General features: G+C 44.3%; 2 protein-coding genes across 4 annotated transcripts in view; one reads left to right on the top strand and one right to left on the bottom strand.

Annotated features, from left to right (window-relative positions):
* LOC119187154 (uncharacterized) overlaps nt 1–17,753 on the bottom strand; it is a 39,142-nt gene extending 21,389 nt beyond the window's left edge. For 2 of the 3 annotated variants that reach the window (XR_012889324.1, XM_075884887.1), the window contains exons 1-7: nt 17,611–17,753; nt 15,450–15,636; nt 15,193–15,378; nt 15,037–15,102; nt 14,685–14,750; nt 13,229–13,345; nt 7,640–7,708 (exon numbers count right to left, since the gene is read on the bottom strand). Coding sequence is in view for 2 of the 3 variants with exons in the window: in XM_075884887.1 (XP_075741002.1) it covers nt 7,640–7,708; nt 13,229–13,345; nt 14,685–14,750; nt 15,037–15,102; nt 15,193–15,378; nt 15,450–15,636 (691 nt within the window). In the remaining variant the exon portion in view is untranslated. The remainder of the gene's footprint in view (nt 1–7,639; nt 7,709–13,228; nt 13,346–14,684; nt 14,751–15,036; nt 15,103–15,192; nt 15,379–15,449; nt 15,637–17,610) is intronic. The other variant, XM_037435387.2, reaches the window with a different exon arrangement.
* A 169-nt stretch (nt 17,754–17,922) lies between these two features.
* Nucleotides 17,923–21,744, top strand: LOC142788287 (NADH dehydrogenase [ubiquinone] iron-sulfur protein 4, mitochondrial-like). Its single transcript, XM_075884888.1, has 5 exons — nt 17,923–18,037; nt 18,293–18,443; nt 20,647–20,822; nt 21,394–21,467; nt 21,562–21,744. Exons 1-5 carry the CDS (start codon nt 17,973–17,975, stop codon nt 21,663–21,665), a joined length of 570 nt encoding a protein of 189 aa, XP_075741003.1. The 5' UTR covers nt 17,923–17,972; the 3' UTR covers nt 21,666–21,744.
* The last annotated feature ends 3,266 nt before the right edge of the window (nt 21,745–25,010 follow it).

Genomic DNA, 25,010 nt, shown 5'->3' with positions numbered 1-25,010 from the left:
GAATTTGAAATTCCCACTTCGCAGCCATTTGCTATTCCCCTTGTCAAGCAACTATGGGAGTGATTATGCTGTGGTGTGCAGCGGGCGGCACGCCATCAGCACCGGGAGAGTCTATTTGCACCTCAACAGCTCGGGGCCACGTGACCCAAAGTGAAACGTCACATATGACATCATTGGAACGAGGAAAAAAAGAAGAAGAAAGAAAGAAATGGGGTTGGGAGATTATCCAACATTTACATGAGAGAGACCAAAGCATGCGGGGAAGGCGTGTTTTGTTGTGCGCTTCAGATGCTGCGCCGTGCTTCCTAACGGGCTGCAGAAATTAGGCATCTCATTCTTCCTCGAACCACCACCAACAAAATTAGGCTTCCACGCTGCGTGCCCTATCGGATCCAAGAACTCGGCAAAGGAAGCCCACCTAACCGAAGTCCCTCCTCTGTGGCGCTCATGGACATGTCATATCTCGTTGTGTAAGTATGTATGAAAGTAATGAGTGTTGTCGAGGGTACTAGTGCCAAATGTGTTGTGTATCAGTGTATGGGGAGTCTACATGAACAACTGGTCATGTAGGCACCCTGTTGTGTGGCAGCAAACATACTTAGAAACATGTTTGCCGGCATTTGCTAATACGGCTGTTAGCGTCATACACTTTACATCAAAGGAATCTACTGAAGCCTACAGGTGTACAGTGCGGAGTCTTCCCGATGGCCATTCAGTAGCCTTGCGGCGTTACACAGTAGACGCTTCTAATTTTTTAAATAACCACGTCGACAACTAGAGAGGTCAAGAAACTAGTCCATAATGACGTAAGGCACGCTACAGCACTCTCTGGCACCATACTGATATCTAGTTGTTGACAGCCTTGGCAGCTTTGCATATGCGAGAATTCTGGTTGTCTCAAAATAGTGGCAATCAGAAAACGTCGACAGTGCATCCGAAACATGCCTTTTCGGTGTTTTATACAAATATGCTGACCAGTGACCTGTACTGTACTACGTTACACACGGCAACACATGACTCACTCTGGTCCCTTACTTAACCGTAGCTGTGGCATTGCACGTACGCGTCCGCTTCAGCTACGGGAGGTGCGGGGTTCGATCCCCGGTGCCGGCCGGCCACCCACCGGTAGCTAAACAGGGTACAGGCGGGCTTCGAGGGGCTGTGACGCGTCGCTCCAGTGGTGAAGCTTACTCTGCCTGGATACTGCCAACACGCTGCGTGGGGACCCCGGCTGGTCCCTTACTTAGGTGATCCGAAGGTCGCGCCGTGGCGGAAACCGTGGCGGTAGCATTTTCGATGGAGGCAAATATGATTGAGACCCATGTGCTAAGACTCAGGTGCACAGTAAAGAATATGATGTAGCAGTCCTCCACTACGGCGTCCCTAATAATCTGATCTGCTTTTGGGATTTTAAACTCAGACAAATATGTTGTTACTCTTCGGCCTAGATGCGACAGAGAAGAAAACGGGGTACCGCGGCACAATGGAGCTGCCAAGTTAACGAACTATGCAGCGTGGATGACGACCAGGAAAATCTAAGATAACTTGAAATAGTGCAAGCCAAACCATAACATAAAAAAACGAGTCTTTTTTTTTTTTTTTTAACGTGACCTCAATCCCTCTTGACAAGACGTAGCCAGTTGCAGTGCCATTTGAAGCCAATCGCTTTACCAATGACGTCATATGTGACGTTTACCTAGGGTTACGTGACCCCGAGCTGTTGAGGTGCAGACTCCCCCGTCAGCACCGTGATTACATAAGCTAGCCCTTGCTTGTGCGAGGTGGCTGTCTGCGTTCTCAGCGATCTGTGCGCGACAAATCTTCAGTATGCGGTCTGCAACGGATGCTTCCGATATCGACGAAGATGCCCTGCCCAAAGCAGTGCGAATCCCTTACGTTAGAGAGAAAAGTCGCTTTCATCATGGAAGAGGAAAAAGCATGTCGAAGCAAGTCGTGCATCGCCAAAGAATTCGGCATCTCTTAGTTAACCCTCTCGGCAGTGCTTAAGAACAAGCAAACGGTTTTGGGAGGTTTCGAGCAAAGCTTCTCGAGCAAGCAGAAGCAGGTTCGAGCTTCCGAACTGCCGGACACCATAGCAGCACTTCTGTTGTGGCTCCAGTGACAACCCAAGTGATAATGGAAAAAGCAGATGCTTTGGCACTGCAGATGGGTCACGTGGAATTCAGTTGCAGCGATGGCTGGTTCGAGAGGGTCAAGAAGAGAAACAACGCGCCATCGAAGCCTATTCACGGCGAAAGCGGCATTGCGGACAAACAGGCTGCAGATGCATGGCGCAACATACGCCTCGCCGCGCTGCGAATCCAGCACCCGGACAAAGACATTTTTAACCTCGAAGAAGCTGCTCTCGTTTATAAGATGTTACCTAACGGCACTTACACACCATAAGGCGAAGCTTGCTCAGGCGCAAAGCAACACAAAGACAGATTTACCATTCTTTTTGGTGCCAACGCTACTGGCGATGAAAAGCTGCCCTTCCTCATCATTGGCAAGTTACCGAATCCCTGGTGTTTTCTAAATGCACGGCTCCCAAGGAATGTGATCTACCACGCAAATAAAACGGCTGGGATGACGGCGGCGCTTTTCGAAGAGTATGTCCGTGCACTTGACTGGAAGATGGCCAAGGACGGTCGGAAAGAGCTGTTTGTCATTGATAGCTGCCCCGGTCACGGAAAAATTGACAACTTGGCGGCTGTTACGCTGCAGTTCCTGCTGCCAAATACGACTTCCGTTCTCCAATCTATTGAACAGGGAGTCATTGAGATGGCCTGAAAATGTTATAGGAAAAGCCTGCTGTACCTTATTATGCTGTTATACGACAATAGGAAGTACGAGATCGATCTGCTGGGTGCCGTCAATATGATGGACGAAGCCTGGCACCAACTACGCCCGCCGGTGATTGCCAACTGCTTTGCTCATGCAGCCTTTTTCGCACCCCGGCATCGATCGAAAGAGACATTGGCGTGGAATTCAGCGGCTGTGATGAGCTGTGCAGTGCAGTGCGCAAGGCAACCGGCTGCGTGAGCGATTCTGAAGACGGAGAAATCGCCTTTGAGGAGTACGCGCTCTATGAGGGGGACGTCTCCGTTACCGGTATGCTGTCAGACGCGGATATCGTTGAGATGGCCGTGAACAACGCAGATGACGACGCAGAAGAGGAAGAGCCTCAAGAAGTGCCTACGACAACAGAAACGCTTAACATGCTGCGCTTGCTCCGCAACAAGGTCGAATGCAGCGATGGCGACCAACAGCTCATGCGATGTGTTGAGCAACTGGAAAACGCCTTTCTCGGACCGAACGTGATTGTGAAACAGGAGAGGATCACGCAGTTTTTTTTATCGTCTCTAATAAATTTCTTTTCCCTGCGAATCCTTGTGCATTTACCACAGTAGCTCTCTCGTGCAGTGGTGCTTTTCCCTACAACACTGGCTTCTCTTTTGCCGTGACCTGGGCAAACATTTTTGATGTTTTGCTTAACTCGAAATACCGCTCATGTCGAAATTTCCCCCGGATTTGATGGCACTGAGTTGAAGAGGGATTACTTATTGCGATAATGATTATGTGGACACCCCTGGCTGGTTTTGCCGTTGCTGCCATGTTCTGTAACAAGTCCAAATTGAGAATATGCTCCTGCGCATCATAACCTTTACGACCTGAAGTAAATGCACGAGAGCGCTGCTGAAGCAGAGATAAAATGAGCCGGCCCATCTCTATCACCAGGAATGCGCGTACGATTTATCCTCCCAGGCTTTAGGACTCTCATCAAATGCTCAAACAGAAAGAAAAATCACCCATCTTGAACAAGCATGAAAAACGTGGGGGTCGGTTGAGTAATGTGGGGGTGCTGATACATCCTGTAAAGTCGTTTGTGCCGCGTGGCGCACGTGTCTCGCCCAAAAGCCGCATTTCGAGTTACAGCCACCGGCGATAGAGGGCGTTGTGTTCGCGTTGAGCACTACTATCAACATCATGGTGTAGCCCCAGCAGTGACCCCTGGCGGAAAGCAAGCCTCGGTGGCGGGCGAGAGTTGAGCGAATCTCTTCTGCGCGTGGCGGTTGTCGCGAACAGGTGTCTCTAGCGTGGGTCCTCAGCGCGTGGCATGGCGGGCCGTGCATCAGGGTCCTCGTGGCAAGTCAAGCGTTGGCGCCGCCGCCTTGGGTGTGTTATTGTGTCTGTCATGTTATTGTGTGTTGTCGTGTTATTGTGTGTCATGTCTTGGAGGGTATGGTTAATGTTGTGTACGGATGCCCTAGCGTGTTGATAACGATTGATGTATCGATTTGGGGGACGATATCGTCGTTTTAAATTAGTTCATAAATACGTGTGTTGCTGTTTGGTTTGTACTGACTGCGTCTGCTGTGTCCTTTCACTCCAAGAGCATGGTGTGGCGCTCGCTCGCCAAATCGAGACCGCACACTGGTGCCCAACGTGGGGCTCTTGGAGTATCGAACGACAATTTTTGCGGTTCAGTGCAGCTTTGTTAGAGCCGGGGTAGAGTATGCCTAGGGGACTTCTCATTTCAGGCGTTGGCGGTGTGCTTCGTTGAGAAGCTAGGAGATTGGATTTGTGATGTGTTTGAGCTTGTCGGCACTCGGGTTTTTTTTTTTTTCGCTTGCAAGCGTTCTTTTTCTTACAAAGTTGTGGGTGGTTTTCAAGAACGTTCAGTTGGTTCGAGAGCCATGTGGTCTGCATCCTGGGATGACCAAGGTCTAGAGCACGTGGTTTGTAGGCCAAGCCCGAAGTGAGTGAGTACGGAAGGTTCGTGGGTGGTCCGATTTTCTGTAAATAGCTTCTTCTATCTCTTTCGGGCTCAGGGAGCCGGGCGTCGTTGCTGTCTTGTATTGCAGCTCGTTGCCGGGGCGTCGTGACACCGCCCGGGGAGGTGGACGCTGATCGCTCGGTAAGCTGCTGTGTGCGGCGAGCGATAGGGCCACCTCACGGAGTGGATGTCTCTTCACGGCTGCCTCTTCTACCCCTAGGCTAGGTGCTGGGTGAATGTTGGTCGTTGCCAAGCGACTTATTAGGCCTAAGGCTCTGTGCAGGTACCTGTTGCACATGGCACAACCAGAAAGGTCGTGGCGTTGAGGTGTGCACTCTGCTTCCCTCACTTTTTTTTTATCTTGCGATGCACGAATTAGGAAAAAGCGATTATTTTTGAGCTGGCCGTCTCGGCCCCCGCTGATGTATTAGTTAGCGGTACTGGGCATCATACCACGTGGGCAAAAAGCCCTAAGCTCCCTTCCCTAGGCCCTGCTGCCTTGTTTCTTTCGAGTGTTTGGAATGTAAGCAGTGGGAGAGATGTAATCTACGGCTGGCCGTCTCCTGCACATCGTCAGCGCCGCTGGCCAGGAACACGGTCGAAAGGTCGGGCGATGGGCATGCCTGGGACCTGGGCAACTGCCTGCAGTCCGGTGCCCTCGTGAGTGCTGGTCGCAAACGAAAGACGTGTTGGTGCTAGTGACGGTTCGTCGCGCCGACGGCAACGTTGCTATTGCGGGACCGGTACTGAGGTGAAGTCGAGCCGGAAAGTGCAGCAGTGTCGACCGGCGGCAGTGTCGTGGTGCACGGACATTATGGACATATGTTGCGATTTTTTTTTGTTAGACCTTGTGTAACTGATCTCTTTGTTTTTGGGATATGGTTTGAATTAAGGTTGGAGAAATGTGGGGGTGCTGATACCTTCTGTAAAGTTGTTTGCGCCGCGTGGCGCACATGTCTCGCCCAAAAGCCGCAATTCGAGTTACAACCACCGGGCGATAGAGGGTGTTGTGTTCGCGTTGAGCACTACTATCATCATCACGGAATAGCGCCGGCGGTGACCCCTGGCGGAAAGCAAGCCTCGGTGGCGGGCGAGAGTTGAGCGAGTCTCTCCTGCGCATGGCGGTTGTCTCTAGCGTGGGTCCTCGGCGCGTCGCACCGCGGGCCGCGCATCGGGGCCCCTCGTGGTAAGTCAAGCGTTGGCGACGCCGCCTTGGGTGTGTTATTGTGTCTGTCATGTTATTGTGTGTTTGTCGTGTTATTGTGTTTGTCATGTTATTGTGTGTTTGTCGTGTTATTGTGTCATGTCTTGGAGGGCATGTTTAATGTTGTGTACGGATGCCCTAGCGTGTTGATAACGATTGATGTATCAATTCGATGGACGATATAGTCGTTTTAAATTATTTAATAAATACGTGTGTTGTATGGTTTGTAACCACCGCGTCTGCTGTGTCCTTTCACTCCAAGAGCGTGGCGTGGCGCTCGCTCGCCAAATCGAGACCCCACAGTAGCAATGGACAACTTCAATGGAGCAATGCAGCGGTCGTGCTTGCTTACACTAGCGTTTTGTAGGAGTTCTGCAATATTCGATCCTAAAGAGTTGGCCGCTAGCCTTACTTCGTATAACATAACAATTCATTGCTATCACATTCGTTGTATTGCATTGAATGTATCGTTATGCTGCTGCTAGTGTTAATAGGCTAATCGGGAAGGCTACGGTGTAAGATGGCAAAGCGCATGACAACTAGACCTCTGAAGATCCGTTATTGTCACCGTAGTATTTGAGTTTTCATCAGCGTCTAATATGACATCCCCTCAGCGGTGATGACATAGTTGATTGATTGATATGTGGGGTTTAATGTCCCAAAACCACCATATGATTATGAGAGACGCCGTAGTGGAGGGCTCCGGAAATTTCGACCACCTGGGGTTGTTTCACATGCACCCAAATCTGAGCACACGGGCCTGCAACATTTCTACCTCCATCCGAAATGCAGCCGCCGCAGCCGTGATTCAACCCGCGAGATGACATAATTGTTCGCATAAAAAAAAAGCAAGGTAAGCAATGCTGAACGTCATTGGGGGCCACTGCATGCATGCGTAGTGAAACCATGCACGCACGCACGGCGTCGAAAACGAAGAGCAAATGACACGGATATTGCGTAATGCTGTTCGGTGAAGCTACTCCATATGCAGCACTAACCCACATTTGTCACACTAATTAAAAGCGTGGCACTGCCAACTTTTTAGTTTGGAGAGAAAGGGAGGGCACATTTGCACATGCGCCCGTGGCGGCAATGCTGGCTCGTGGGCACAGACTCGCCTGCCCGCCTTGCGCACACCTGCACGCAATAATGAGCACTCGCTGTCGCCTCGGAGTCTACCAGTGCGGCGCTGCAGCTGCTTTGTGCCTTGGCGGCGGCGGGACAGCCACAGGAGATGCATGCTCATGCCAAAATGACAGAATCCATGGCGAAATTCATGAATTGTCCGTGGCGAAAATTTGTTGTCTCCCGCCGTTACTTTTTACATAGAGGTCACAAATACACGTGCTTCAATAGAGTAACGGTGGGGAATAGAGAAACTTCGCTATATTGAAAAATTCATTATATGAAGGTTCGTTATAAGCAGGACTAACTGTAACACAATTATTGAGGACGAGCACACATTTACACACTAATTTCAGCTCACTAAAATGTGTTTTAAAGTCAGCGCTATTTGTGTGTAGCCTCTTACAAACTTTCACAGCAGTGACGCTAATAGCAATGACATTGCAACAACAGAAGTTTTGTCTTTTTGTGACCAAAAGACCATGCATTGTCACTGTCGTGAATACTGGCTGATGTCAAAGTCATAGCAATACCTGAAACTGATGCCAAAGCTGGTGAGCATGGTACGGTGATGACATCAGCAATAGAACATCTTGAAGAATCTGAAATAGTATCACCAATATAATATAAATGTATTTGCCCAAACTGTGCTAATAGCAACACTTTGGGTACGAATCGAATTCAAACATTAAAATTTCAGTGCAAATACAACATTTTTCCGCTACTGTAGTACACCCCAATAACAAAAACATCGCCTCACCTCTACAAAAAAAATCTGGCCACCCCAACGAAAGAACGTCCACAGAGCTCAATGCAATTTCCCTTTCTTGAAAACAAAGATATTTTAAAAAGCTCATCTGCAATAAGAAGATTCGCAACATTTTTTTTTAACCCTTGAGCTAACTGGGAAGCCAGAAGTTCGAAAATTGCAGCACCACTCATTTGGTAAGTCAGGTATATATGTTTTTAACAACAAGCATCAATCTGACCGCTGTTAACATTTACTTGGATGATGATGATAGCAACAAGACTTCTTTCTTTCGCAAAGAACAGTTTTTTCAAACCCCTGCGTTAGCAACTACGTTAGCACAGGACATTTCAAGTGACGATGCCCACGAAAGTAACAGTATGTCAACAAACATTCTCTAGACTGTCTAACTATTTGTTGCAGTGCATCTGTTTGTGTGCATGCCTACATATCCGAATCTCTGTTTTCGTGCAGTCTTTGGCCTTTCAGAATGAGGCCACCTCCTATTAAATGCTTCAGGAGAAGTAGATGATCACTGCTAGAAAACCAAAAGGCAAAAAAAAAAAAAAGTAGATATTGCAGAGGACTGTGCCATCCCGTGCAGCTCTCAGTCTAGAAGTGTCAAATCGAAACTCAGCATAAGATCAGAGAAACAAGGAAAGGAGTGTGAACATTGCAACGAGATCGCTGAGCCATTTCATATTCTCATTTTCGTATCCTCTGCAAGGGTCTTTTTGAAGAACACTATGCCCATGCGTTATGACCTGCAGATCGCGGATCAAACATACCAGTGCACTTGCAAGTGCCGCGCAATGAACTCGATTAGTGCGATGGAATAACACCGCCAGACAACGCCAGTCAACTGCGCGCAAAATGGAATCGGAACTTGTCAGAACGCGGCTGAAAATTGATCAATATTTGCTAGAAAAGGTGTAATTTCTAGGCTTTGATACGTTGCAGTGTTCGATATAGAGGACATCTCTCTATGCGGGAGTTCGATATACGAGTGCACCAGTCATACTTTTGCAAGAAAAATTCAAGAATATTTCTCAGCTGTTTGATTATAGCCAATATTTCCAAATATGCGAGTTTTATATTTCCGGAATCGAGTGCTCCTCCTTAGTGTGCAAGAAGAAATAACAGGAAATGCATGTACCTGCGAGCAGACAAACGGGTGTTGTAGATAATGAGCAGACGACATGTTGACGTCACGGCGAGCATTGAGGGGATGAGGAATGCCGAAAAGCACGGAGAGCAAAAGAAATTGTTTCTTGGATATTGCGGGGTGTTACGCGGCTTGCAGTCACGTTTGTCATCGTGATTGCATTCTTAACTCTACGAGCACTTTTATTTGAAATGTTAAAACATTATCGCAGGTGGCTTAGGGGCTTAACTGAGTACTGACACGAAATTTAAATATTTTGGGATTGCTGCTTTCAATAAGAACACGAATGTCGAGAACCCTAAAAAGAGTACTGTGGAGCTAGGAAATGCCTCGCATATATTCTACAGCAAAAGCTGTTACGAGATCACAACTCGGGTCACGCGCAGTTGCATGTTGTCCGCTGCCGCCGCCCTTGGTGTCCGTCACCACATCGTGCGAAATTAAAAGGAAAAAAAAAAAAAAAAAACTTGCACCAATGACACAGTGAGGCTTGAGCCCGGGTCCGCTGGGTGCCAACCCAACATTCTACCACTGAGTTACGCCAGTGCTTGTAACTTGTCAAACATGCCTAAGGCAGGCATGACCTACCACCAATGGCACAGTGGGGCTCGAACGCGGGTCTGCTGGGTGCCAGCCCAGTATTCTACCACTGAGCTACTGCGGTGCTATTCTACCACTGAGCTACTCCGGTGCTCGTGGCTTGTTGTCAAACTTGCCTTAGGCAGGCTTGATGTTGGGAAAACAATCTCGTTAATACGACTTATAAAGCGTTTTAAAACGGCGAAAAAAAAACAAGTCATCGCACAATGCGATTAGCGTGACGAGTGGGGTGTCTAATGCTCCAACCCATTACAAAAGCTTGTTCTTGTTCCCCTATCAACTGTGGCGCATTCCCACTTCAGCCATAATTCCTCATCTACAGCCACTGCATGGACAATCGGCGTAAAATTCCTAGCAAATGTTAAGCTGATGCCACGATTCTTAGAAGAATGATGAAAAATAGCAAAGCGAATGCTGGCCTACTACCCAAAAGTTTATTACTAATGCCCTAGTGGGTACCAAGCAAGTGTGCTCGCAGTAGTTACCAAATGAGTGTTTTGAAAAGGCTCTGAAAGGCTGCTCTTCCAGCTTTCTCAGTGACTGTGCTGCCCCTACCGCGCAGGCCTGGTGTTTTTTAATAGCACTACCTCAAAAGGACACTTTCGGTTTCGGTATCAAGGGGGCGATTTTTCGTGACGTGTCATGTCAACGTGACGTCATGGGAAGACAGCCATTTGCGCCACACTAACGGCAGATCTGCAGTCTGCTCGTTGTACACGTAAACAATGATTTCTGTAACTTACGCTGCTTACAGGATGCAGAGTTTGCCAACTTATCTGGATTAATTTGATTTAAGCTACATGTTACTAGTTCTTTTTTTAATCTATTATTCATCATGTGATCTGTATACTGCTTATTTGACATTCAATTTGATATGAATTTGTGTGCTAAATTCTGTATTATCATTTGTACCGCTGATGTTGAGTGCCAACAGGAGCGGGGGCCCTTTGTCAGGCCTTTGTCACTGATAAATTTCCACTTTTAAATTTTGCTGAGAAATCTCCGCGTGCGATGTTACGAATTTTCAAGTGTATTTGTTATATTTTGCCGAAATTGGCACAATGAAATTTTCTGAAACTTGGTATGATAAGTATTTGGCCCTATCAGCAGATATTGCACTTCGTTTTCACCTATTAGAAGCTGTGTAGGCCTTGTAAACATTAAAACTTCATGACATCACAGCATTTGATGCAGGAATTTCAAGGCAGTGTCGCCTCCCGCATTTTATTTTTTCCACAATTTTTTTTGCTTAACTTGAGTCTTGTCACGGCGAGAGCATTGATTTTGGAATTGTGAAGAGGTAATTTACTAATAAAAACTTTTTTCTTTTTTAGTGTACTTTTAATGCGTGCGACCAACAAATATCACTCGTACTAGACAGATTCTGAAATTTTGAGCAACAATCAATTTGTGAGGTGACAAACTTCTATACTGAGGTCGTCCAATAATTACTTACGAAAGTGGTCCACGGTCCTTTAAACTGACAAAAATAGCACGGTTAAGCAAGTTGAACTAAGCTTCTAAACAGGAGTAAATAGAGCAATTTGTAACTGCAGGTTGGAATGCAGCAGCGACTGCAGTATTCAGAGCAGTACTTTGAATTGCGAACAAGCGGTAGCACTTTTTTACAGCAAAAATGAAAGTACATAGAGAGAGCACATTAGAACGGGTTCCAATATATCACCGAAAGCCCGGCTGTTTTAATTTCCTGATTTAATACTAGTACATAGACGATACTTTCTGTTCAGGGACAGTAGAGTTTCAAGAAAAAGCAGATTCACACAGTGATCATAGCGTCGAGAGTCCCACAACAGTTTGGATTTATGCACTTAGGTCATTCAATGATTAACATAAAAAACTTGACGCTTAACCATAGACCGATTTCATCATCAGTGCTGACTTAAAAATATTTTATATTTTGAATATGTCCAAGTCAATTCAATATTCAAAATTTTATGAATATTCACACGCCCCTATCAGTTTCTAGCCAACATCAAGTGTAATTACTAAATGGTGTGTAAAAGCTGCACGTAAAATCACACCTTCTTGAGTTACCTTTCGTTTTACTAGCACCGATTGACATGTATGAAAAAGATCACAATGGCGACAATAATAACTGTACGAGGTCTGTTGCAAAAGTATCCAACCTTATTTCTTTTTTTTTTGCGAGTCACTGATGGATTTGAAACAAGCGCGCTTGCATCAGTTGACCTTGAACCTTCGTGAGCATCCTTGAAACTTTTCCCCTCCTGCCAACGGGGTCAGTCGCTGAGACGCGGCGTTTAAGTGAGGTAATGCGCAGTGCTCTCGTTTTTCATTGCAAAGAAAATGAAAGAGCAACTGGAGCAGCGCTACTGCATCAAAATTTGCCAGAAACTAGGCGACAGCCAAGTGGAAACCATTCCGAATATCAAAACAGCTTTCGCTGATGAGGCTATGAGCCGCACATAGATTAAGGAGTAATACAACCGATTTCAAGATGGGCGCACAACGGCGGAGAGCGAGCCACGCTTCGCTCGTTGATCAATATGCCAGAATGACCAGGTTATTGCCGAAGTAAACGCTGTGCTGACGTGGGACCATTGCGTGACTATCCATAAAATTGTGGAATAGGTGGGCATCAGCACTTTTTCTGCACATTCCATTATGACCAAATATTTGGCCATGAAGAGAGTTGCGGCGAAATTCGTGCCGAAACTGCTCACTGTGAGGCAAAAGCGACTTCGTGTTGAAGTCTCGCAGGACACGCTGGATTTCACAAGTAGTGATCCTAATTTCATGAACACTATTATCACTGGTTATGAGTCTCGGGTGTACAGTTACGACCAGGAAACCAAATACCAGTCGTTAGAGTCACGAAAGAAGGCCCGCCAAGTGCGCAGCAAAGCCAAAATAACGTTGAGTGTTTTCTTTGACTTCCGCGGTGTGGTATACCACGAATATGCACCACAGGGTCAAACAATGACCAAAGAGTACTACAGGGATGTTCTTGGACCGTTGCCTACGTGATGCTGTGCGGCGCAAGAGTCCGAGCTGTGGTCAACAAAAAACTGGCGTATCCATCACGACAATGCTCCTGCACATTCCTCACAGTTGGTTCAGACTTTTTTTGGTGAAAAGTCATAGCCCTGTAGTTCCTAACTCAGTCAGGCTCCTTACTCTCCTGATATGGCCCCCTGCGACGTTTGACTGTTTCCCAAACTCAAGAGGAGATTGAAAGGAGAGCGATTTTAGACAAGGGAGGACATCATGGCTGCAACGACAGCTGAGCTTACTCCCTTCTGAAAGAGGCCTTCTCAGAATGCTTCCAACAATGGCAGCATCGCTGGGAGAAGTTTGCGTAGTCCCAAGGGGACTACTTTGAAGGGGATTAGGTTTCCAATGCTCAAATTATCCCAGTTTTTTTTTTTCCACCAAATGTTGGATACATTTCTAACATACATCATACACTGACAGTCAAATCTTTCACTTGAGTTTTTTCAAAAAACAAAAACAGCACTGCACTCAGGATAATAATTCACTCGCAAAGAAAATATCAGACATAAGAAAGAAGCTACCATAACTTTCAGTAGAACCTAAAGAATTAAGAACATTAACTTAGGTGTTTACCTTCTACGACAATGTGAAATTCATCTTGAAATGATTGCTCGTGTCCTGCAGGGCCGTCTTCATAATCATGCTGTCGGTGAAGTACAGGCTGCATCTGTGCAGGCAGCTTGGAAGACTCTGCAGCATTAAATACTGCCAGTTTAACAAGCTGAAATTGGGTGACGCTCCCCATGAAATCTCCAAAGGGGAGAATATAACCCTTTTTTTTAAAGAAGTTCAACACATAGCCAAAGCATAACAAGTTGGCTGTCATTGGTGTGAAATTGCCAAATTGATTATGTTCAAATGTACCAGGAAATAGTTTATATAATTGTAGCACTTCATTTGCCTTTACAAATGCGCGATTTTGAATCAATTCGCATATTATACCGACAGGAAGCTAGAGGGGCCCCTCACCAGGTCACCACATTTCATGTGAGAGCCAACAGGTCAGACGAACAATTGCCCAACAGAACATGCACTGTTTGCAACGACATTCCTGACCATTACGCAGCAGTGGTTAATCAGCCGCCATAGAGCATGTATTGCCACCGCCGTAAATGCGAACAAATAAAGAGGGGAAAAATATTTGGAGCTTGTGGGACTGTGATGTGGTCCCTCAGCTCTGATACATAGGACAAAGCAGGATGGAACACCACTTGCACGCAATTAGCTCAGGCAGGGAATAACTGTTTGCAAGAGAAATTATGCTACACTTCTGGCAGTTAGTGTGAAATAATTCAATTCAGATTACTACAATTATGAACATATTTAAACATTTCTTACAGTGAAGAACTACCTAGACACAATGACGCCTGCTAAAAGGTCTTTTGAGACAGCTATGTGCGGTTACGAAGTACTTTTAGTCAAAAAGCCCATTGAAACAAGCCTTATCACAGCATCTAATCAGTGATAAAAGGTTCACACAGTTATGTAGTGGTTAAATAATCTTTTATGGACAAACATTGAGCATGAAATAGAGAAAGCAAAATACTTTCTCTAGCGTCCTCAATTTTTTGGCCAGGAGAGTTGTAGCATACCTTGGTTGCTTAACAGACTGCACTGCAAGTTTGGCGCATTGTTTAAAATACAAACGTCTTTAGGATAACTTCTTCTTGGGTGAGTTGTTTACTTAACATAGTAGCGCTCTCTCCCTATTATCTTCTATTTCTTTTCTTTTCCGAACCTAAAACTACTACAATATGTTTTGAAAGCATTTTGTTGCTACATCATGCGGGCATGTCATCAACCGACAACAGAAAACGCATCTCGTGACGCCAACTTGAGGGATAGCATACTGCTTAATGCCATGACGTAACCCCAGTAGCACATAAAAACGAGGCATGCAAAATAAAAAATTATTTTTCTTGCTTGGTTGCTTACTGCGCATAAGAGACGTGCCGTTAAATAATCTCAAGAGCAAGGTCAGTTTCACAGTAGCTCTTGATTTGTACTGTTAAAGAAAGAGAAAACATACCTCTAGCAGAAAAACAAGAGTGGTTGCCTTCGATGTGTAGGACTGCAGAGCCTCCTCGTGAGTGATCTGAAAAGCACGTGTAATATTGAAAGGCATGCCATACTTTGAAGTCAGTAGAGGTGATATATGACTATCAAGGACATTAATAATCAAAAGAGCCATGCTGGTTGATAAGCAGATAGCTGGACTGCTAAAAAGTGCTAACTTATTTTAAGAGTGCTAGAAAAAGTACAAAGAACATGACGTTGTTTGACATATGAATCAGCTGGCAAATGTCCTCAATATTGTTTCATGCCTTTGCTGGACAAACATGTTACAAGTATTTTATCATCAAAACACCTCCACTCTGTACCTGAGGGCTCCTCTTTCACAAGTGGTGAGGGCTTCTCATAAACTATGGCAGTCTTCTTAGCAGCACCTAGGATATAAAAAAAATGTACTTTAACAGTTATCCAAAAGCATGAAATGAAAAAGAGCTCAGCAAATAAAGCTTGTAAACATTAATTACAACTCTCTGAAGTGATGCTTCTTGACGGCACTGATGGAGAATTGCAGTCACCATCACTGTCTGATAAATATACGGTTTTCTGGAAAGTTCTCTGGCATTTTCGTTTGGCAGGAGGTGCTTCAGTTTCATTGCTTGGACTTTGGCACAGCAAGTCATTCAGCTTTCCTTTTGCTTTCTCATAGGAAGCTGAAAAATAAAATTAAAATGCATAAAGAAAAACAAAGGCACATGGTTACCTTCTTGAGTTGTTCACGTACAGTATAAGCCTATAAAAGTGACGTCATATCTCTTCCAGTGTGGTTCCAGATCAACACTCTTCCTGGCCAGTCGAGCAGCGACGTCAGCATTCGTTGGAGGCCATGCACATGCTTGTCCTCTGATCCATTTGCATGGTACCACGGTGACCGTGTTAAATTCTTGAATATGAACTACTGCAAACGACATCTGGAAAAGATAAATACCTCTCAATACAGCTGTAGCATGTGCATTACCACAGCTAAAGCGCTATTAGTCCTTATGCTTCGACTTCTTCACAGTTTTTCCGATTTGTACAATACTTTCCGTCCATTGTGCTAAGACCTAACACAGCATAAAGTGCGATTTTGAAAGTGTCCGCTACAGGTGCACTTGTAATTTTATGAATACTATAACGAGCCCTGAAGGAACCGCATAACTACTTATTACACTGAATTGAATCAAACAAAAACATGGACAGGTAACAAGCACTGAAGTTTGATATTTAAAGAACAATAAAGCATTAAATTGATTAGTACAGTACACATGAACATCCCACACACGCAAAAAAGTGACAATGGCTGCATTAAGTAATGTAATTTTATTAAAGCAAACTCATGTGCGTATAGAAAATACAGCATGATCAAAGCGGTGAATCGGGCTAGTGGCACATAATTCTGGCACACTACGGCATAAAAAGCACACAACGGAATGAAGGAATACAAACGACACAAAAACAAGCATTCGTTGTCATTTGTGTGCCTCCCATACATTTTTTTTGTGCTTTAATGAGCCAGAAACCCGGCAATTATGCAATAAGATTAAATACAGGTACTGTTTGCTCGCTAGACAATATTGTTGTTTTGGGACGTTAAACCCCACAAATCAATCAATTAGACCATATTGTTGATCCAAATTCTCCCTACAACGGGGGTCTTTCTGTACAGCACGTCCACTAATCCTCATAAATACAAGGCAAACCCTATATTTGCGCGAGCACAATATAAATCCACAAAGCAATTTTTTTCTGGGACGCGTTTTTTTTTCAAGCTTAAGTACGTCATGAGCAATCACGCACATTCTATAAGAAGAATAACCGTAAAAACGAGCACCAGGCATTGTTTGTCGCTCGCTTGTTCGCGCTTAAATACTAGAATTTACCATTTACAAAACCCAAGCGATCGGCGACGGCGGCTATGCCGAGAAAGAACGCACATGGTAACCAACATTGAGTCAAAATGTAGCAGTTGTACGCGCACAATCGTTCAAACGCTGCACCGCATGGCAGAGCACGCGGTCTAAAGCCTTGGTACTGGAATAACTTCATCATCGTCATCATCATCAGCCTGACCATAGAGAAAGAAGAAGGCCTGACTACGTCCACTGCAGGACAAAGGCCTTTCCCATGTTCCGCCAGTTAACCCGGTCCTGTGCTTGCTGCTGCCAATTTATACCCGCAAACTTCTTAATCTCATCTGCCCACCTAACCTTCTGTCTTCCCCTAACCCGCTTCCCTTCTCTGGGAATCCAGTTAGTTACCCTTAATGACCAGCGGTTATCCTGTCTACGCGCTACATGCCCGGCCCATGTCCATTTCCTCTTCTTTATTTCAATTATGATATCCTTAACCCCCGTTTGTCCCCTAATCCACTCTGCTCTCTTCTTGTCTCTTAAGGTTACACCTACCATTTTTCTTTCCATTGTTCGCTGCGTCGTCCTCAATTTAAGCTGAACCCTCTTTGTAAGTCTCCAGGTTTCTGCACCGTAGCTAAGTACCGGCAAGATACAGCTGTTATATACCTTCCTCTTGAGGGATAGTGGCAATCTACCTGTCATAATTTGAGAGTGCTTGTCGAATGTGCTTCACCCCATTCTTATTCTTCTAGTTACTTCAATCTCGTGGTTAGGCTCTGCGGTTATTACCTGCCCTAAGTAGACATAGTCTTTTACAACTTCATCTGGAATAGCTTACCCCGGCCCAAACAAAAGTCAACGGACCTTCCGATTGCTGCGAGCGCATCATGTCCACTCGACGTTAAGTGCTCAGCATACAATGAGAAAAAGGAATGACAAAGCGTACCAACTTGCGTATGCAATGAAATGTTTCTACCGTGTGGAGAGCATTGTCGAAACTCGAGTCTGCACTGTCAGTCACGCTCAAACATTCAAGATAGGCATAGTTACCTTTTCATTAGCGTTGACAACAAAATCCTGCGATGCGCTGCCGAAAGAACCCACACAACATGCAAACCAGACCGACGCCTACCAACTTACAGGGCCCGAAAAATCCCGCGAAAACTTAGCAAATCACTGTGATGATGATGTGCAAAAATTCGCAACAATGTACTTTATCAAAACAATAAGAGTGTTACGCGACTAATATATTTTGAAAACAACTATCTTAAGTTATTTATTTACAATTTCTTGGTTTCTGTATATTAGTTGTGCAAGAAAAAACTATAAAATGGTTTTAATTGAGCCAATCCGATCCATATCCAGACACTTCTGTAAATTTTGGTTTCTAAACAACCGTTCGGGGGATCAGTATGCTTTCTGCTCGGTTCTTTCTCACTAGGTTCTCTCATTTATGGCTGAGCAACTGTGTGAAAAGGTAGGAACGCGCACATTGGTGTTCCTCGATGTATCAATGAATATATGAAGTTTGCTCACGCTCCAAAAATGACCAATGTTGTGGTTGCAGTTTCTGAAGGTTATTCAGTTTTCCGTGATCACGTTGTCGTTTTATAACCAAGTTCTCGTTGTAGAGAGCAAAAAAAAAAAAAAAAAAAAAAGATCTGTCGATTTATTGACTATCAGAGGCGCTTCAGTTTTAAGAAGCTGTCCCTTTTTTCTTGGCCCTGAATAGCTTGCCCCGGTCTCTTGGTTCCCGGCTGGCGTCGTCCGATTCAACCCATGTCACGGACTACGTACCAGAGGATGCTGACGTTGTTCTGAAGGATCCTGCTGAAATTGAAAAAAAGAAACAGCTTGCTGAAACCATCACTATTGACACGCCAGTAAGCTGCGCTTAACAAACGTCGTTTCAAGATAAGGGCGCCCGGTTGACTTACTGGGCTGTCAAGTTCAACCGAATTTTCTGGAACACGTACAGCTGCCCATGTTTTTTTTTCTTTGAACCTGAACGCGCGAGCATCAACCGCCGAGTCTAAATGCCCGTTCCGGGTGCCCGGTTCCCGGAACAGCCTAGCAGGAGACAGCTGCACAGGAATGTTCATCGCAAACATGCTCCTTGATTTCGCCGCTGTGATCGACAGAATGGTCGACGCTCGCACGTTCAGGTAAAAAAAAAGCAACAAAAAAACAAAAACAAATGGGTAGCTGTACATAGAGGTTTTTAAGGGACGGTACGGTCGATAGTGCGGCGTAAATATGTGGTCCGTTATTTTCGTTATGTGCTGCATCTTGCACTACTTGAGCGTCAACTGGAGTTCGCTCTGCCGTGTTTATCGAGCACTGCCAGATCAATTTGCTCATTTCGTCGAAGTGACCATTGAGGAACAGTATCTGCAGCCACTTCTTATTTAGTAAAATTGTTTAGCTTGGGTGCCTTATTTGAACAGTTTTTGACTGATCATCAATAAGACTCAACTAGCTGCTTGACACATCCAAAATTTTGAGTGCCAGCACCATTGTAAATCTTATTTAGGTTTAGTTATGAATAGGTGCAGTACTGTGCATATTTCTGCCAATTCACATCTATGTTGGAGCAGTTGTAAGTTTTTTTCAGTTAATTTGGTTTCAGTAAGATTGAGCTGCATACCAAAATTCTCACCATTAGCAACAATACATTTGACTTAAGAAAGAGGAGAAATGCACTTTTCGCGTTTAGTGCCGCATGCAAAAATACAAACTAGGACAAGATAAAGTGGTGGTACATAGAGTCAAATCATGCACCACTGAAGTACATAAAAGGTGCAACATTAGGCATGCACTTCAACATTTTTAGGAAGACCCATAAATAAATTCATATCCCAGCAATGTTGACCTTGCAGGCCAGATATATGTGGGACGAACAGTGCAAGTCTATTTGCTGAACTGGCCTGCTGGGTAATGTCAAAACTTTCATCGGTGGGTTGATGTAGATAATATATGTGCAGTAAAAGCAAAGGTAACCTGTGGGTTCATCAAAAGAAAGTCAGAAAAAAAAAGTGAGTGGATGGGTTCATGATAAAGGAAAATCTTAGTGGATGGACTTTGCGAACTCTGATAACACCGCAGTTTCACAAATGTTAACAGTTCAGCTGGTAATGATTGATTTCAGCGACTAGTATGATATTGATGAGTATGTATTCCTAAAAGGACATTTTCTGTCCATCACACATTCTAGAAGGGCATACCACCATGCAGTTACGGTCCCATGTATATATATATACATCTGTCTTCATGCTAGTTGTAGCATCATGAGCAGATAAGTTCACCAAAAAAATACAGAATACAGTGTGTATAAAGCTGTATGTATCACTTAAAATGGTCTAATCTGAGACATGCGACTCTGGTTCGAGCCAACACTGCAGGCACACATTTGTGAAAGCTTTAGAGGGACACCAAAGAAAAAAGAACTTTCTCTTGTATCACTTAATTACTCTTGCGTATTACCTATAGTATTTTTGTTTGTGTGTGAGAGGATGCTTGGTAAGCGAGAAAATGCACAGGAAATGACAGGTGGTGCTGCAAGCTTCAGTTTCCCTGACGAGCCCATTGTGGTGCCATAATTTTAAACGCGCTGTCAGGGATTATGTAATTCCTTAATATTAAAGATGATTGCATTGCATTTGACAGGAAACAGACACTTTAATAGTTTTTTAAAGTCTTATCGAGCAAATGTGGTCAGCGTATATAAAAAAAATATTGGAATTTCTGATGCCTCATCAACATTCAAGTGTCAAGATTTCGACATGAAGTTCGAACTAATCCCGACCCTAGTTTTCTTTTACAATGAACGCTTGAATAGCACTATGGCAATTCAAAGAGCAGTTTATCAGCACAAGCCAATTTTGTCTTTCAGTTTAGTGTCTCTTCAATTTCTGTTTGTTTGGCGTAATGACTTACATGGTGCTTTCAGTGCACTGTCACTGCAGCTGCTCTTTTTCTTTTTACATTGTAACTCAAACTTTAAGCACAGGTTTATTTCATTGTGTTCCATATTAAAAGGAACTTGGTGTGGTTGTGCAAAAAAAGATTCGTCCCTTGTGTTTGTAGATGGACATCTCGTGCCTCAGTGGTGTACCCGAGGAGCACATAAAGACACGACGTGTGCGCATCTTCATCCCTGCCCGTAACGCCATGCAGTCTGGAACCCACAACACTCATAAATGGAAAATGGAATTTGACAACCGGGAACGCTGGGAGAATCCGCTCATGGGCTGGTGCTCTACGTGAGTCACGGTTCCAGTGTTCTCTTGCTTAGCTACTGTATCTTCCTTGACTGAATGCTCATCAGTGCTCTCTCGTGTTTTTTGATATTCAGACAACTTTATTTAGAGCTTTGTAGAAATACTCTACTGTTCTTAGATGTTTTAAACATGCAAATCGATGTCGCATAACAAAAAAAAAAGACGGATATATATTGTGTGTATTTTGTGTACTACTACAGGTGAACCTCTTTATAACAGACATGCCCTGGGGAGCAATAGTCCCTTATATGAGGTGCTTCTTGTAAACAGCAAACCACGTATGTCTTCTTTTCAACACTTGTTATGCAGGCACATTGGTGTCTTGTACACCCATTTGTCTCTTACATCACTGTCCTCTATAAAGGGTTTGACTACATGTTTTGAGTCAAGGATCTAAATAAGCTGCTAATATAGTAGTTCTTAGTGGTGTTCAACACTTTTCAAACAGGTCAGAACAGCTTATCGAAAGGGCATGTTCCTTGGCTGTACCATTTTTCATCTGAAGTTTTAGCGTGCTGATTATTATCATTATTTTGGAAATCTTTCACTGCAGAGGTGATCCTTTGTCCAACATGAACCTTGATTTTGCAAACAAGGAAGCTGCTATGGCATTCTGTGAGAAAAATGGTAACTCCCTTTTATTGTTTTCAGTGTTGCAGTGTACTGTCGTATTAATTTAAAAACACTGACTACAATTAATCGAGCTTTTCTTCACCCCTAGGATGGGACTACTACATCGATGAACCCGCACCAAAGAGACCGCCTCGAAAGAACTACGGTGATAACTTCTCCTGGAACAAGAGAACAAGGGTGTCCACAAAATAATGCGATGTAGCTTGTTTCGGAAAATGTGATTAGCCAGATAGACGAATAAACTGCCCCAACTCCATTCGTCAACTTTCAACACGTTCATTTTGTCACATTAGTGGGGAATTCTGAACTGCAATAATAAGTCACGCTTATGCAATAGCAACATTATTCGTAATGCAAAGGGATGCTTCAAAAGGCTGTCATGAGATGCCGTTTTGTGTGCAGCAATGCCACTGTGTAGTTTCTTTACTAGCTCTCCATTGCTGAATGCACATTACAGTGCCTGTTTTTGTCTTGATTATTTTTTGTAACATGAAAAGAGTAGAGTTGCATCTTAGAAAATCCAGAGACTCAGTGTTGCAAACTGCCCATGGCGGCCTAGTGGTTACAGTGCTTGGCAGCCGACTAAATGATGCGAGTGTGCTCCCAGCCTCTGCAATCACATTTCAGTGGAGGCAAACTGTTAGAAGCCTGTGTACTGTGCAGTTTCAGTGCACGTTAAAGAACTCCAGGTGGTCGAAACTATTCGGAGGCCTCCACTACGGTGAATGTCGTAGTCTGAGTCTCTTTGAGTTGCTAAACTATGTAAACATAACCGTCAATGTCACAGGCTTCAAAAACATGCATCTCACAGCTGCAGTCTCACAACTTGTAGGTGAATATAAATTTTCACGTGGGCTATATTGATATTTGTTTGGACTACAAATGTTAACATGGTTCACTTTTTCCATTTTGCCACTTGGCAACTATTTATCCCTTGCCATATGAAAAGCAACTGTCTGCTAAGGTCCCCTAACCCATTACTCAAATCAGAGAGAAGGGAGTGAGTACTGAAAAGAGGTGGTATGACATGTTTAGTTTCGTTGCAGTACATTCTGTTCTCGATTTCAAGATGACACTAAAACTATGGTGTAGCCTAACAATCAGCAGCAGTGGAGATGTGGAGTTGCCAAGGATGCAATAACAGTGCTCACAGATTGAAACACTGCAGCAGAGCTTTTTAACTACCATGCACAAGTGCTTGTAATAACCTATCGTAACCTACTGAGCAAGCACACCCTTCCCCTTTTAGGGAGAATTTAGAACATGCGCCAATGGCCGAGCAAGCCCTCTCCCACTGCCATGTTTTTTTTTTTAGGGGTGAACCACCTTATGGTCCCGGCTTCGTAGTGCATCATGTCGTCGTCATGGTCCATCATAGACGGGTATGCGCCACAAAAATTGGGTAAATTCCAGTACCCGCCACTGGCTTGTACATTGTATATTATGAGTGAAAGGTTCGTCGTCACTGCCTAAAACATCCATGTTTGCTTTAGGAGCAGTGTAAAAATCGCCAACGAAATTCACCAAGGCGCTCAAGTTTCTTACCTAAAACCAGAGAGGCAAACACAGATTTCTACGGTAAAGTTATCTGTTTGAAACGCCACTTTTTGAAACACATCTGAAATGTGATGGTGCTATACTCGCCTCCATTCCAATAAAAATGAAAGCAACAGTTTGCCCAACAAAATAATCGATGATGCTGGTGAGGCTGAAACACCCTTCCCGACATGCTCAGTTTTGGCCTTGGCCCCGCTAGTATGCTATGGTACGAAGAACTTTATTAAGGTCCTGAGGATCGGTCCAGGACTGATGCTGGCTGCTCTCACGTCGGGACCGAGAGTCCAGGCCCCTCTGCCGCCGCACGGGCCCTCTGGAGAGCCCTGAGTTGGTCCGCCAACGCGTCACTGTGCAGCATTCGCTGCCACCACTGTTCACCGTGAAAAGCCGCACCGGCCAATTCTGAGCAGTGCCAGAGCATGTGTTCAAAATCGAGCAACCGCTAGTGCCTCATCAAGAAAGTCTCTCTTAAAGCAATGTGGTTTATTTCCTCAGTCAGGCCATCCTTCTGTCTCACATTGCTCATTATCAGTAATTTCGTTGTGGAGAACATTGGCACATACTGTATGCTTCTATGGTTTCACGTTAGTGGAGCTAGAAAGCCTTTCTCTAGAAGCCTCACCCCTCCACAGCTTTCAATCACCAATCTTGCTGTCGTGAGCTCAATTTTTTTCTTATCCCGGGCTGCAATTTTTTCATCCTTTTCGTCATCTTCTTACAAACATTTCTAGTTAGATTTTTTTTCAGTCCAGCTGTTGGTACCGCTTGCACTGGTCCTGTTGTGCCATTTTTTGAACCTGTTTTCCACTCCAGAGTCCTGCAGCAGTGGTTTTTTGGAACCAATGTTCCGAGTCTGTAGATATACAATTTCTGAGAACTATTACAGTGCGGTGCCTCATGGTCGCATTTGGAGTTGTCAAAAATTGTTGAAACATATGAAAAACATGTTCCTTCCCAATTCATAACACACAATATTTCAAGCAAGGATTCCATCCACTTCAGTAAAAACAAGAAATGCACTATATTCAAAGCATTTTTTCAAAAGCACAGGTGTGCATTCTTCTTAGAGGCTATTCCACCACTGTACTGAACTTTGATCTGCGACTGAGCAAAGGCCAACCCTCCAAATCTTGTCCGATTATTTTTCAGTGTAGGAGGAAGCTTGCTTGGGGAATTAAAGCAGTCGTATCTTTGCAAATCTGGCCACAAAAGGGAAAGCCTGTGATGCAAGTGTTTGAGTTGAAATTATGTTGATAAAACATGAACTGAAATAAGTAGAGACAAAGCATGTGCATTAAATGGTCCTAAATTGCCGCATTTCGACCTGTGAGCAATGTACAGTACTCAGAAGATAAGAATGGAGTGAAGCTCCACACTTGGGAAAAGGTTAAGAAGAGCAAGATAAAGTAATCATTCAGGCTATCTACACTTAATTTTTTAGAGTTCAAAACAAGAATTTGTGCACGTGTGTGGTTAGAATAGTAGATAAACTTTGCTTTCCTGGATTTTTAAAGTGTAGCTTTGCTTTACTTTAATAGGAGGGTCACTAGCTGTGTGAATGAATAAAATACTAAAACGCTCACCATTTCCAACTCGTGCTTTATAATTGTTGGGAGTTCAATGTACAAAATGCATGATATGCCTATGAGGGACGCTTTAGTAGAGGACTCCAAAAATTTTGGCCAAGTTAGGTTTTTTAATACGCATGTATGTGGGTTCTTTAATGTATAGCTATGCACACGAGCTCCAGCATTTTACCACTCTCGAAATATGATAGTGACAGCCAGGATTTGCACCTGTGACCTTTGGGTCAGCAGTCAAGCGTCATAACTACTAGACCACTGTGGCAGCATCTAACATAGCCACATTTCGTCCTATGACAGTAACATTTCTTTCTTTGAACATATAAAACTATCACGGAATCTCAAAAAATGTGTGTTAGCCCTGAAGTGAATCAGTTTAATGTCAAAAAAGCCATTG

Source organism: Rhipicephalus microplus, unplaced genomic scaffold (genome assembly GCF_043290135.1).
Source record: "Rhipicephalus microplus isolate Deutch F79 unplaced genomic scaffold, USDA_Rmic scaffold_52, whole genome shotgun sequence".
In the NCBI taxonomy this organism is placed as follows: Eukaryota; Metazoa; Arthropoda; class Arachnida; order Ixodida; family Ixodidae; genus Rhipicephalus; species Rhipicephalus microplus.
The sequence above is the reverse complement of the archived record's forward strand: the minus strand, read 5'-3'. Positions and strand labels throughout refer to the sequence as shown.

What these genes read in the sequence shown, in the direction of transcription:
- LOC142788287 (XM_075884888.1), top strand. Translation starts at nt 17,973, where the DNA reads ATGCTTTCTGCTCGGTTCTTTCTCACTAGGTTCTCTCATTTATGGCTG. An exon ending in CTGAGCAACTGTGTGAAAAG is followed by an intron (nt 18,038 to 18,292) that starts GTAGGAACGCGC and finishes GGCCCTGAATAG; the next exon opens with CTTGCCCCGGTCTCTTGGTT. An exon ending in GGCATTCTGTGAGAAAAATG is followed by an intron (nt 21,468 to 21,561) that starts GTAACTCCCTTT and finishes CTTCACCCCTAG; the next exon opens with GATGGGACTACTACATCGAT.